General features: G+C 28.5%; 1 protein-coding gene across 1 annotated transcript; it reads right to left on the bottom strand.

The window, feature by feature from the left end:
- Positions 1–355: 355 nt before the first annotated feature.
- LOC111279364 (uncharacterized) lies at positions 356–1,398 on the bottom strand. The gene has a single exon (XM_022866366.2). The coding sequence runs from the start codon at positions 1,255–1,257 to the stop codon at positions 529–531; it is 729 nt and encodes a 242-aa protein (XP_022722101.2). The 5' UTR covers positions 1,258–1,398; the 3' UTR covers positions 356–528.
- Between the last annotated feature and the right edge of the window lie 13,165 nt (positions 1,399–14,563).

Genomic DNA, 14,563 nt, shown 5'->3' with positions numbered 1-14,563 from the left:
GACGCATTTTACTTTTTCAGATCTTTCTTCTTTTCCAAAAGCAATTCAAGACTTCTTCGGTTGATCTTTCAGAGTGGGACCCTGAAAATTCATAAAACTCTGCATCTTTGCATGTGGTATGACTGCTCACTTTCTTGCTGCTAATCGATTATAGCCTGACCAAATGAAATTTCAAGCTGGTAAAAAAATAGTAGTAAATTATGAAGTTATTTGAACTTGGAGTTTTAGTTCATACACTCTTTACTTTTACCAGACGGTATCCAGTAAGGTTCAATTTTAAACGCAAGTATTTGCAATCTCTTTTCTCCTTTTTACCAAAAAAAAAAAAATTTACAAAGTTATTTTTGTTGATAATATAACCAATAAATACCAGTCGACATTTACATTGTAATACATCCGACTTCCATCATCATAATCAAGATTTATCTAAACATAAGAACAGAAAATTTTGAAAATGAAATTAAAAACAAATGAACATATTGAACAAGCCTAAATTTCAGATCAGTGTCAACTATGATTCTGTTTCCTTCACCACTCTAATCTTCCTTTCTTAAGGGGAAACAAAGGAGGCAATGCACTGCTTTTCACTTGTGTGCACATAGGCACATTTATCATTGGCCTTATTCTAATGCTTGCTGATCTTGTTCTTTCCAACCCTTTCTTTATCCTCTTCACATGCTTATTCCCAGACCCTTCTTTTCCAGTTTCTTCCGCTGTAACTATGTCAGCCAGTGAGCTTGAAGAAGATGATGTTGAAGAGGAAGAAGATGATGGTGATAAAGAAGAAGCGTGTTGGCGTTGCTTCTTCAGCCTCAGCAACTCTTTCCACAATACAGTACATTTTGGTGGCCTTGGAGATGGGTCATCATCGACAAAACAATTTACCCTACTCTCTTCCTTGTTTATAACTTCTTCTTCCTCTTCTTCTTCAGAATCTTTTGTTTTAAGGCTGATTTTGTTGAGCTTTTCAGAATGCTGCATTTGCCAAAAAGGTAGCAGCTTTCCTTCAAAGAAAAGCTCATCCGCGGTCAACATGGCATGGCTGCTCACATTGCTTGAACGGAACTCAAATTCTGCAACTCTTGCCTTATCTTTCTCCTTCTGATCCTTCTCTCGCTCTTTCCCTTCATTTTGAGACAGTGGGTTGATGGAAATGAAGTTGTTTTCATCAAGGAAATCAGCAGAGAAAGAAATCCTGGGACTTGAAATTGGCTCAATTGTAGTTCTAGAGGTTGCTTGAACAGCTTCCAGGGCCATTCTTTAGGATTCAGGGTACAATAAGTGCAAAATATTTTTGGAGTTTGGCCTGTAAGGTGTGTTTGTCCGATGAGATATACATGGGATTTGTGATTTATAAAGGGAGGGGATATTTTTTAAGAATTTCTTTGTAGGGATTCATATTTGATGCCACATTATATAATGTTGTATATTGTTAGTGAATTACACAATTAAAAAATTAATTTTAAATATATTTTTAACATTAAATGTGTTTCATCTTTAAGACTTTAAAATTTGTATAATTCATTAATAGTATATAGCATTTAAACACTTATAATACATTAAATATAATTTTTTTATTATAAACTTTTTATTTATTTACATTTTCTATCACCTATTTTTTTCCAATTATTCTGTCACTTGGTTTTGTTATTGTTACTTTGTTGGTAATTGGAGTGGACGGTGAGATTATAAAAACTAAGTGGTCGGTGAAGCCGAAACAAGTGAGCTAATGTGGTGTTTAGTATATTGAAAACGGCACATGGACGCTCTAGAAGAACTAAAGGACAAAATTGAATTTTTATTTTTATTTTTTTAAGGTTTTGCATGGAAAATTGCAAAATTTAAGGCATCATTTATTTCCTTTTTATTTTTTGTTCCTCGAGAAAAAGGAAGAATTAAGAAATTTCCTATAGCATTCCTGTCCAAAAGCTGGCATCTTACAATTGACGGTTGGAAAAAAATATTTATAGTTAGTTAGCATTTGGGCATGAAGATTTCTTGCTTCTCGTGCAAACTTTGAAATAAGTAATAAAAAAATTTTTGATTAACGGATTTTTACAGGCAATTATTAAAGTTAGTTAAGTTATATTCAAGAAAATATTTTTTATTTAATGCATTATTCTCACTAAATTTAACAACAAATAATAATTAATTACAAATTCTCTCTATAAATATGCCTACAAACACTTTTTAACCTTTCTTATTGTCAAAATTAAATAAAAAATTTAATATAAAAAACCAGTAACCATATTTATACCCTAATAGTTGTCGTACCTCAGAATTATTAAACAGGATTGAGGTCTAACATATTTGAATCCCTCTAATTTTAAAAAATAAAAAACTATTTGAATTCCTCACTTTTCTTATTTGGATTAATGTCATATTTAACTCTTTAGGTTTAAAAAAGTGTTTAAAGTGATTTGAATTTAAAGAAAAAAATGTAACATGGCCCAAACTTTTAATTTTAGGTATCAATCTACTTCAACAATTAACATTATTAGATAGTGTTTGATATCGTTTTTAAAATTATTAAGATGATCTTATCACCATCTAATCATCATGATGATAAGATCACTAGGTTGATTTAATTACCAATGATTTTAAATTATCATAGTTGGTGTAATATTATAAATCACTACTAATCGTATATTGCTGGGGTAATAAGATCACTACCCACATAGGTTTTCTAAATTGCTATCAAATAAATTGATGTTATCGGGTGCACAGATTACTATGACTTTTAGACTACTCACCCCGTACCAAGCACTCTCTTAGTGTGTGGTTGGTATGGGGTGATAAGTTCAAAAATCACAGTGATCTACATTTAGCAATTGCATCATCTTGTTTGGTAGTAATTAAGAATCTTAGGTAACAGTAATGTTAAATCACTGGGGTGATAAGATCATTACTTTAGAGAGTAATTTAATTCTTATCTAAAAAGGTTGAGAAAGTTTAATCACTATGAGAAAGTAATCTTTACTATTTTTTTTATTTTACTAATTTACCTTGATTATAGCGAGAATAAAAATAGGACTCCTTTTAAATTTATTCTTTATAAGTAGAGGAGAAATCAACCATTCTCTCCGACTCTAGGTATGATTTGTGACTTTTCCCTCATTTTTTTTTCTAGTTGTTATTAAGTTTTTTCATTGTTTACATTAGTCATTTTTTAAAGTTTTTCATTCTTTTTCGACAGGTGTTTGTAGAGCTTGAAGTGTTGTTTTTGAAGTTTCTAGGTAAAATGAACCATCCCTTCATATACTATTAATCATCAATCTCGTTAAAATTAGTGGTTGATTTTTTTTTTTTTTTGTTTTAAGTTGGTGGTTGTTTTTGCTGTTATAACTTTATGAGTTTTTTATTTATTCAATTATCTAAAAATTGTTTCTTCTCAAGTTATACCAATGTTTTGGTTTTATGAATGTGGTTGTTTTGACTTATTTAATTTTATAACTTATGTGCATTCTTTTTGGAAATATTATATGCAAAACGACTTGATTTCCAAGGTTTACACATTTGCAAAATCTTGCTGTCTTTACTATGCAAATAAAGTTATTTGAAAAATTATATTCAATCGTATTATTTATAACAATACTTATACTTTAAAAGAAAGTGACCCATAATTCATCAGGATAGATTGGAGATGCTTGGTGTAGACATCATATTAGATCATTGAATATTGGTAAAATTGTATTTGATATTGATCTTGGGTGCTTAAGGAACACAAGGATGGATAATAAAGCATTTCAAAAGTTACCTATTAAGAACAATCGGTAAACTCAAACCAACTAAAAATATGGATGTAAAGGAAATGGTAATTATTTTCCTACATGTAATTGCACATGAAATTAAGAATAGAGTTATGAAAAGACAATTTTCTCCTTCTTGTTCAACCATTAGTTGACGGTTTCATGTTGTCCTCAACTTTGTGTTACGTCTCTATTCCATGTTGTTAAGGAAACCTGAACCAGTGATAGAGGATTGCAATAATAATAGGTGGAAGTGTTTCAAGGTATATGTCAATAGAGAAAAGGTTTTTATTTTGTTGTTACATCTTTTGTCTTAATATTATCTTAAATTAAGTTGAGTTTTTATGTAAAATTGTCTTGGTGGACTTGATGGGACATATATGAGAGTCCACATAAATGAGGTTAACAAACCTAGGTATTGAAATCATAAAAACGAGATTGCTACTAATGTCTTAGGTGTTTGCACCTGAGTTTGTCTATGTCTTGCCTGGTTTGGAGGGTTCAGCTAGTGATTCTAGAGTGCTTTGAAATGCCATTTCCAAAAAAAAAAAAAGGCTTAAAAGTACACCATAAGGTTTGCAAAAATTCATACACAGTAAAATTGAACTTTTCATATCATATAGAGACATAATTTAATTGTATCAAAACTAATTAAATTAATTATATTATATTATAGGATAATATTACTTATATGATACTACTTACACAAATGGAGAAAGGTTTTTTCACTCCTTCTAGAGGGCAAAGGTATCAATTGAATGAGTGAAGGCAAGGGCAGCAGCCTACTAGTGCTCATAAGTTCTTTAACATGAAGCATTCTTAAGTTAGAAATGTCATAAAGAGGTGTTTTGGATTGCACAAAACAAGATGGACAATTTTAAGAAATAAGTCCTTTTACCTTGTGAAAACTCAGTGCAGGATCATTAGTGCTTGTTGTCTTCTTCATAATTACATCAGACAAGAAATAGCCGTTGATCCTATAGAGTCCGATATTAGTGAAGATTTAGATAGCTCTTAACAAGCTAAGTTGGATGATAGGATTACTTATATTGAGAGTACTGATGCTTAGTTTGGTTTTAGAGAAAACTTAGCAAATGAGATGTTTAATCATTGGAGAAAGGCAACAAATGTGCGATTACTATTTATTTACTATTATAGCGTACAACATTTTTAAAGTAGTTATTTATCCTCACTATGAATAAACTTTTCAATAATAAATTGTAATTACAAACTAAGTGTTTGATTGTAGTTTTTGTTTAACAACAGCTCTTTTTAGGAGCTTTGTAACCTCCAAATATGCATCTAACATTTTTCATTTAGTTTTATAGTAACTTTTTTTTGCCAATTAATTTAGCAAACCTTTATTCACTTAACAATATTAACTTTATATTAATTGCACATATGTTTTAAATTCTAATTCAATCAAGTATTAATTTAATAAAATACTAAAAATTAATTTAATACACCGAGCAAAATTGGGGGACCAATACTAGTAAAAAATAAAAACTCTCACATCCAACATAGCTTCTTGGAAAGGGTTTATTCCCTTTGATCCTTTTTTTTTATTAGAAAGAAAAAAAAAAAAAACAACAACCAATTTGTTTACTTAGCAACACATTGTGATAAATTGATTAGAAAGAAAAAAAAAGGTTAAAATTTCAATCAATTGAAGATCTTGTTATGATGGCAGATTTAGCTTTAGAGGGAAAGTAATAGCAGTAAACACGAAAAATTTTAGAATAGGTTATGTGCTTATCTTTTAAGCTTTAGCGATAGTGGGATTTGATTAATTATTTGGATAAGTCAAGGGAGATAAAAGCTTTGTTTGTTTGACTCCATGGAAGGTGGTTCAAGCATGTGATCACATGAGACTAATTTCTAGCCATGTGACAACCGAATCAAATACATATATAACATTACCGTTTTATTGACCAATGTACCCCTTGAATAGCTTGACCCTTTTGGTATATCTTGTTATTTTTGTATAAGTGTAAGGGTATTTTTGTCATCGAAAAAATAATTCAAGTGGTAGGTATCATGTCCAGTTCCTGGAAAAGCTTTCTCCCAGATTTGCACATCTCTAATTAAATCCAGACAGCTAATGTAATAAAATTAACATAATGTTAAATATTCTTTCATTTGATTATTGGTTCCTTTAATCACATTATCCTGCCATTCTATGCTCTAGGCTGTTTTGTTCTGTTATGGAAGGAGACGATGTAATATTTAAAGCTTACCACCTTAAATCAAACGGCCTATATTTAACATGTGATTTACAAAAGTTAGATTAATTATTTCATTCTTGTTGTGACCTTCTTGGTCCAGGATAGTGGTTACTTAATTCAATCCATTCATTTTAAATTTCTTTCTTTTTTCTTTTCTTACTAATAGAATTAGCAAATTCGCTTATTTTTTTAACGCTGTAAACCTTTAAATCCATCTCTAATTTTATTAAATATTTAAGTTAAGAATGATTAATTCAATTATTCACATGTAAGAATCCTCTCCATTATTTAAAACATACTGAAAATGTCTATCATTAGGTAACAAAGAAGAGTCGGATTGCTTTATCCTAAGGTTTAAAATGCAAATTCTATAAATTGATGGCTAAAATTTAATGATTTAAATAAAATAGGAAATAAATAAAAATTAATTAAAAACGATTTATTCAAATATTGATTATAAATTCATTTAAATTTACATTTAAATCTGAAAATAAAATAGTAGGTATTTTTATTATTTTTTAAGTAATGAAAAGATTCCTTGGACAATAAATGTAGTCTTTTATGTTTTATTACAACTATATTAACAGTCATCCTTAAAAGCTTCTTCTGTAAAATTGAAGCAATGCAAAGAAAGCAAAGTGGGACATTAGGAGTACCAATTTTTTTATGACACCTTTAATTACAGCTGTTAGAGACAAGAATTTAGTATCTTCTTCTTCTTCAAAGGCCCATTTGATGTAGTTGGCTTTTGGTCATGGCGAGCATGAACTTTTCTGGAGAAATACAATCGATCCCGTATATACTCCAAGGCCAAAAGCATCCAGGCTTGTGGCTAATCTGTGCATAGAGTGGGGGACCATTTCTTATTTTCTTTTGAATTAATGATTAACCATAGTCTAGTTTCACGCAAAAGCTTAGCTGTTGGTGCATGAACCCTCTTGCTTTCAGCTGCTGCTATTATTATTCAACTCTGTCTTTTATAGCTGACTAACTGCTAGAGAGAGAGAGAGAGGACCTAAAGAGTTTTGATTCTGACCAAAGTTGATTAATTAACTCTGACATTGATGATTAATTATGCTTAATAATGCAAGCATGAAGACCTTGTCATTCAGGCAATGAAAGAGACTGGTTGAAATGTTACCAAAAGTTGCTTCAAAGCCTGATAAGGAAGCCGACTTGGGGTCAAATGTATCGAGTATTAATGAATTTTTGTTATGTTTTAATTTATTTGATTATTTAATAAATTTTGAAATATTTTAAGATAGTTTATTATATTTAATTAATTAATATAAATCAAATATGCTTATGAATTATTTGTCGAATAATTTATTTATTTTTAATCAATGAATCTTAAAATTTTATGATTGTTTATTAGATTTAATAAATAAATAAAAATTAAATTTACTAATAAATTATTCATCAAATATTTTATTCATTTATATTTTTATCAATAATCTTAAAATTTATTAATAAAATATTTAACTTTTAATTTTATTAGCGAAAATTTAATTTCCAATAAGTTCAAATATAAAATCAAAATCACAATAAAGTTTCCTTGTTAAGCTAAAATTATTTCTGTAGAGAGAATAGCGATTGACCCACTTCAAAGGATAGGAAGAATAGGCATGGGATACAACCTGCTGGCCGAGTGGCCAACAGCAACTTGAATTGGTCCACCTCAACTGAATCATTGGGTGTGTTGCCTCTTGGCCTTGCCTTTGAAGATTGAAGAATAAAATTACGGCTGCCTTGCAATTGTGAGCCTTCAACTTCAATTTTATACATCATGATTTTTCATTTTCCCCTGAATCGATTAAAGTGGTGTATAAATTCTCTGTCTCTGTCTCAAAAAAAAAAAAAAAATTTAATAACAACTGTAGACAAACCAAACCAGAAGATACAAAAAGTTGTAGGTAGCTAATTTCCACGCATTTAAGTTCTAGCAAAGGGAGTTACACTTTTTGGAGGCAACTGGTGGAACTTTGGTCGACCAAGGAAAATAATTCTCAGCATAATCATAGAGCCGTTGCTGCCCCATTTCCATCAACTCATATACTCTCTCTTATCTTTTTTTTTTTTTTTTTTTAATGATTTTCCATCCTCGTCTTTTTATATTTTATTAATAATGGATCACATTCATAAAAAGGAGACTCATATGATCAAAACTTGAAATTGGTGAAGATCTTATCATTTTTTATTATTTATTTATTTTTAAATCCAGTTCTTTTGGTCTGGGTCTAAATTATATGTCCTTCAAATTTCACTCATCAAAAACCTACAAATAAATAAAGGGAGAAGCATCTCAATTTGCAGCAAGAAAAAAAAAAACAATCTTACAATAATTGAGAAAATAAAAGGTAGGCAAGTCCTAAAGGTTGGAGTTGGATGAGTTCTACTTGAAAAAATTAAATTACTCGAATTGATTTTATTAAGTTCATTTATAAAATAAAAAAATGAGTTCAATTTTCATGTTTGACTTCAAATTCGATTATTTATATTTGAATTCGAGTTCGAATTAATATATATATATATATATAAAGTAAATTAATTATTTTTAATTAAAATAATTGTTATAACATTTAATTTTGAGAATTTACTCATTGACACAAAAATTATGGAGTCATCACAATTTTTTTTTATTTAGATGTAATTGACAACTTATCTAGATCTATCCTTTTTAAGGTTATTTTAAATTTGACTAAAAGTCACTAAAAAGAATAGGCTTTGAGCTATATCAATAGAATTAAGTTCGAGAGTTGATCACATGTAGAGAAGGTTTTAGTACCCCCACGATGTCTAAAATTGATACTAAATTAATCTTTTATTATCTTATTTAAGCCTTGATCAAAAATGAATTTTTTTTATTAATTTTGATTTTTAAATATTAGAAAAAAAGTCTTTAGGTTTGCATCAAAAAAGAAAATTTTCTCACGCCAATAATATTTAAGATAAAATCTTTGTTAATTTAAAGAGGTTCCATCATTGAATTCATTAAATATCTTATGAAGAATTTAATTTCAATTCCTTTTATTTATTTACAAAATAATGTCATACAAAACTCTATAAAAAATATCATTCATAAATATCATAAATAAATCATGCAAACATGCAAAATAAAAGTTCATGCAAAATATCATGCGAATAAATTAAATTTATGCAAAAATATCATAATGCAAAATCATACAAAAATATCATAATCCAAAATTATACAAAAATGTCATTATAAAAATCATAAAAAAATAATCTATAAAAGTTCATATTAAAGTTTTTTTCTTGGTTTTTTTCTCAATATTTTCAATTCAATCACAATTAATAAAAAATAGAATAAAAAATAAATAGAAAATAAAAAATCAAACAAAAAATGAAAATAAAAATTAAAATAAAATTAAAAAACTTGCGATTAGGTTGGGTCAAACAAGGGGTCGTTTTGCGTGTAAGTGTAGGTTAGAGGTTGCAAAACAATGTTGTTTGTTGTTTGTATAAAAGCCTAATAAAATCAATTTTTTTTCTTAGATATCTTTCCTTTCTTCTTTTTCTAACCCAAAAGCTTTGTCTTTTCTCTAGAATAATTGACCAAAAAAGTCAACCACTTTTCAAAAATCAAACAAAATCCTAGAATCTGACACTGAAAAATTCAAATAACGTTGAAAATTTTAAAATTTTCTCAAAAATTTTTTTGAAATTGAGAAACCGGTCACTGTGAAATCCTCCAACATTCATAAAACTTATCGAAAATTTCAATAACTTGTCAAAAAATTCAAACAAAACCCAAAAAACTTAGAATTCCCTAGAAAATCTCAAAAAAATTCAAAAAAACCAAAAACATTAAAAATTCCCAACAAATCCCAGAAACACTATAAAACCCAAATAGATTCCTAAACTTCTCTACCAAAATTCCAATAGACCAATTTCAAAAACACATAAAAAGTTGAATCAAATTTTGAGATCCCTCGTAATCGAAAACCCAAGAATTTTTTATATTTTTTGGAATCGCTATTTATTGTGTGTTAATTGCTCTTAATTGTTGGTGTCTTTTAATTACAAATTTAGGTTCTCTATATAGGGACTAAATCCTTTTCAATTTGGAATTCCCAAATTCTAATGAATCTAGGTAAAATCAAGATTTTAATTTTTTAAAAATTGCTTTTCCTTTTTTCAACGAATTGGAGTCCAAGTTCTTAGATCTTGAATTTTGATTTGCAAAGATTGAATTTGCCCAAACCTTTCCTTTTTCAATTTTTTTTGACCGCATGATAAAAACAAAAAATATATAAAAATAATAAAAAATGAAAACTAAAATAAAAACTAAAAAAAAATAAAAATAAAAAACAAGATAATGAAATAATACTAAAAATATACTTTTAAGCTTTTAATCTTAGGCTAGAAAATCACATGTTATAATTAAAGTCCAATTGCACAATTGCATAATCCATTATCAAAGCAAAATTGAAAGCCCATTGAATATAAAAAAAATCTCCAGACAAAATGGGATGTCTATATTTGCCCATCTTTTGTACACTTTTTATAAAGCAGAAATTACATAAAGACAAAAGATATCTATTTTATTTGGGTAAAGAAAATATTATTGAGGAAAAAAAAATGAAAAGGCTCTTTTTCAAAGAGGCTTTGAAACATTGAGAAATTTAAAAGACTCCCTTTCAATAGATACTTTTAAACTTTGGAAAATTAAAATAGCTTCCCCTCATTAAAAGCTTTGAAACTTTAGGAAATTGAAAAGGCTCCCCCTCAACATAGGCTTTGAAACTTTAAAAATTCATAACCAAAAGGCTTTTCCTCAACATAAGGATTAAAACTTTAAAAATTTGTAACCAAAAAACCTAAAAGCTCATCTTCAACAGAGTTATCAAAATTTTAAAAACTCTAAAAAAGTTGTCTAGAAGTTTTAGAGATCATGCCCTGAGGTCTTATTGATCACTCTCATATTTTGAAAAAGCTCTTCCTTAATAAAGGCATTGAAACTTTAAAAAAATCTTTGTAAAAAAGTTTTACCTTAAAATGATTCCTTTCATCTTAATAACTTCATTATCAACCATCTTCAAATGTCTCTTCTTTATAACTCTCAAAATCATTTCAACCTCAAAATCTAGTTTGTCAAACTTACTTTTCAAGCATATGAAATGAATGAATGCAATGGAATGAAAAATGCTTTCTTTAAACGTCTTAAATCCAAATTCAATTTTAAAATTCAAATTTAAATTTTTTTTCAAACATGTGAAATGTAATGAATGAATATGATGAATGCTATGTATTTAACACGATGCATGCAAAATGTGATGAATGCAATGAATGTAATGAATACAATACTTGCAATGTAATGCATAATGTAGTTCATTTATCTATTCAATTTTAGTAAATCAAAAAGTTCTCAAAGCTTTTTCCATATCTTATCATTTTCTTCAACTCTTCAACACTCATAATTTTCAGTTATGGGTTATCAAGCACTATCAAATAGTCCTATCCATTTTATCATTCAAATCAACAATTTCTTTCTATAGTTGAATCTTAAGAATTTTATCCTGAATTGGAGGGGTGACATTATTCTAGGCCTTCTTATCATTCTCTATTACTTTTACAATTCTAAATCCTCTTTTAAAAGCAATGTGGAGATCTTCTATGAATTTTTATTCATTTATTCATCATTATTACTATATTACAACTAACACAATGCAATATTGTATTTTCTTAATACAATGGAAAGAATGACAAGGTGAAATATCAAAAGGTATTTATTGAAAGAAATAAATTTGGTAAACAAAAAGACAATGATCAATCTTAATATTTGAATGGTTGTCAATTATCCAAGTAATGAATATTCCAACAATCTTGAACAATCTAATCCAAATTTTTTTGCTCAAAACCTATTCTATCAACGATCTTGACCATACTGAGCTTTTTCAAACTCACTTTGCCCTTGTGTAATAAGATCTTCAAATGATACTGTTCCATGCTTACATCTAAGTCTCCTTTTCAAGTTTTTAACTTAGATATCCTTTTTTTTACTTAAATTGTCCTTTTGGGTTTTCACCTTGAGTCATTATGTTTTTTTTTTCTTATTTTTATTTTTTAAATAAAATATTTCTTTTGTAACATTTGAATTAATTGGGTTTGACAATTCTCCACCATCAATCTCTGTCAAAATTAATGCACCATTAAAGAAAAGTTTTTTTCACTAAATATGGGCCTTTTCAAATCGGCATCCTTTCCTTTTGGCTATCATGTTAGTTTGGAAGAATGTTTTCAAAACCAATCCTCTTTCTTGATAACGTCAAGAGTAATCTTTCTTATCATGTGTTTTCATCATTCTCTTCTAATACAATTGACTATAACACAACACTGTCATTATTTTCTCTTTGATAAGATTTAGTTGTTCGTAATGATTTTTAAACTATTCAACTTGTTCTAATTTAGCTTATATCAAAACTTTCAAGGAAGAAATCTTTACTTCAATTGACAACACAGCTTACATATCATAAACTGGTGAAAATGGAATAGCTCTAGTGGATATTCGTATTGATATTTTGTAAGCATGTAAGGTAAAAGATAACTTGTCATGTCAATCTTTGTAAGTATCAATCATCTTCTCCAAAATCTTTTTTATGTTTTTATTAGCTGTCTATACTGCTCTATTCATCTTTGGTCGAAGGGTATAGAATTATGATGCTTAATGTTGAACTGAGCAGAAACTTCATTCATCATTTGTTGTTTAAATTTTTTGTATTATCAGAGATAATTCTTTTTAGAAGTCTATATTGACATATTATCTCTTTTTTTCAAGAATTTACACACCATTACCCTTGTGACACTAGCATATAAGGCTGTTTCCACCCACTTCATAAAATAGTCAATCATAAAAAATATGAATTGATGCCCATTTAAAGCATTTAGGGTAATAGGTCCAATCACATCCATGCCCTTCATTGAGAATGGCCATAGAGGTTCTAGAATGACCAAGATTGCCAATCAACTTCCTTTTCAACACTTGAATAATACGTTGGCAAGTTTTTTATTTCCAACTTGATGGGTTGGATCTTAAAATTTTCATTTACTTTTATCATAGTAGCTAGAGTAGCCAATGCATATTCAATATAATTTTCTTCTCTAGGCAAATACTTAAATTAAATCTTCTTAAATTGCTTGATCAATTCAAAAATGTATTTCTAATATCGAACCAGCTTGGTGTCTCTTGTTCTTAATGCAACTAATAAATTACCAAGGCTGAATCTCCATTCACTTATAATAGTTTGATTTTCTTTTCAATTGTAGCTTGCAAGCCCATAATACATGATTCATATTTAGCCATATTATTAGTGTAACTAAAATTCAATCTAGTTGTGATTGGGTAATAATTGTCATCTAGAGATATCAAGATTGCCCCAATTTCATGTCCAAAAGCATTTAAACCCATCAAAAAACATTTTTCATGATTTATCTATGGATTTCTCTTTTTCCATAGTCATTAAGTCTTTATCAAAAAAATCAAGCTTTATTGGTTCATAATCATTAGCAGCTTGATTTTCCAAGAATTCAACTATCGCACTTTTTTTTGTTACTTTTTGAATCACTTAGGCAATATCATACTCTGAAAATATGACCTGCCAACTAGTGAGCTTTTTTAATAGTAAAAGCTTCTTAAAAATATACTTGAAAGGATCTAATTTTGCAAAAAGCCAAGTTGTATAAAACAACATATACTACTTGAGTCTTCGAGTTGTCAAAGCTAGTGCATAACAAATTTTATCCAATGGCATATATCTTGACTCATAATCATTAAATTTCTTACTCAAATAATAGATTGCTTGTTCTTTTTTTACCTTATTCATCATATTACCCTAGCATAATTCCATGAAATTCTTATTCACTATTAATTACAATATCAAAGGTTTTCCAAGGATTGGCAATACCAACACTAGTGGGGTTGATAAGTATTCTTTAATCTTTTTGAAAGCCACTCGACATTCGTCATTTCATTCACTTAGATTATTTTTACGAAGCAATTTGAAAATAGGATCACATTTTAGAATAAGTTAGGAAATAAAATGAGCATATTAATTCAATCTTTTCAGAAAACCTTTCACTTCTTTTTATGTTCATGAGGAGATAGATTTTAAATAGCATACACCCTATATTGATCCATCTCTATTCTTTCCTCACTAACTATGAACACCAACAGTTTACCAGACTTTGCATCAAATGTGCATTTGGCAAGATTGAGCTTAAGTTGGAACTTTTTTAATCTTTTGAACAATTTTTTTAGATTAGTGACAATATTCTTTCTTTCATAAGATTTGGCAATCCTATCATCAACACATACCTTAGTTTCTTTACGCCTTATGTCATGGAAGAAAATTACCATTGCCTTTTAAAATATAGCTCTAGCATTCTTTAGTCTAAAAGGCATTACTTTGTAGCAAAAAGCTCCCTACACTGATACAAATGTGATTTTTTATATGTTTTTAGTAGCCATCTTAATCTAGTTGTAGCCTGAAAAATCATCCATAAATGAGAACATAGAGTGCTAGGTAGTGTTATCCATAAGTGTGTTAATATAAGATAATGGAAAGTTATCCT

Source organism: Durio zibethinus, chromosome 27 (genome assembly GCF_047325235.1).
Source record: "Durio zibethinus cultivar Kanyao isolate XHJ-2024 chromosome 27, ASM4732523v1, whole genome shotgun sequence".
NCBI classification, from domain to species: Eukaryota; Viridiplantae; Streptophyta; class Magnoliopsida; order Malvales; family Malvaceae; genus Durio; species Durio zibethinus.
Note: the sequence above shows the minus strand (reverse complement) of the source record. Positions and strands in the feature narration are given on the sequence as shown.

Bases quoted from the DNA above. Each gene is read 5' to 3' on its own strand.
- LOC111279364 (XM_022866366.2), bottom strand. From the start codon at position 1,257: ATGGCCCTGGAAGCTGTTCAAGCAACCTCTAGAACTACAATTGAGCCA.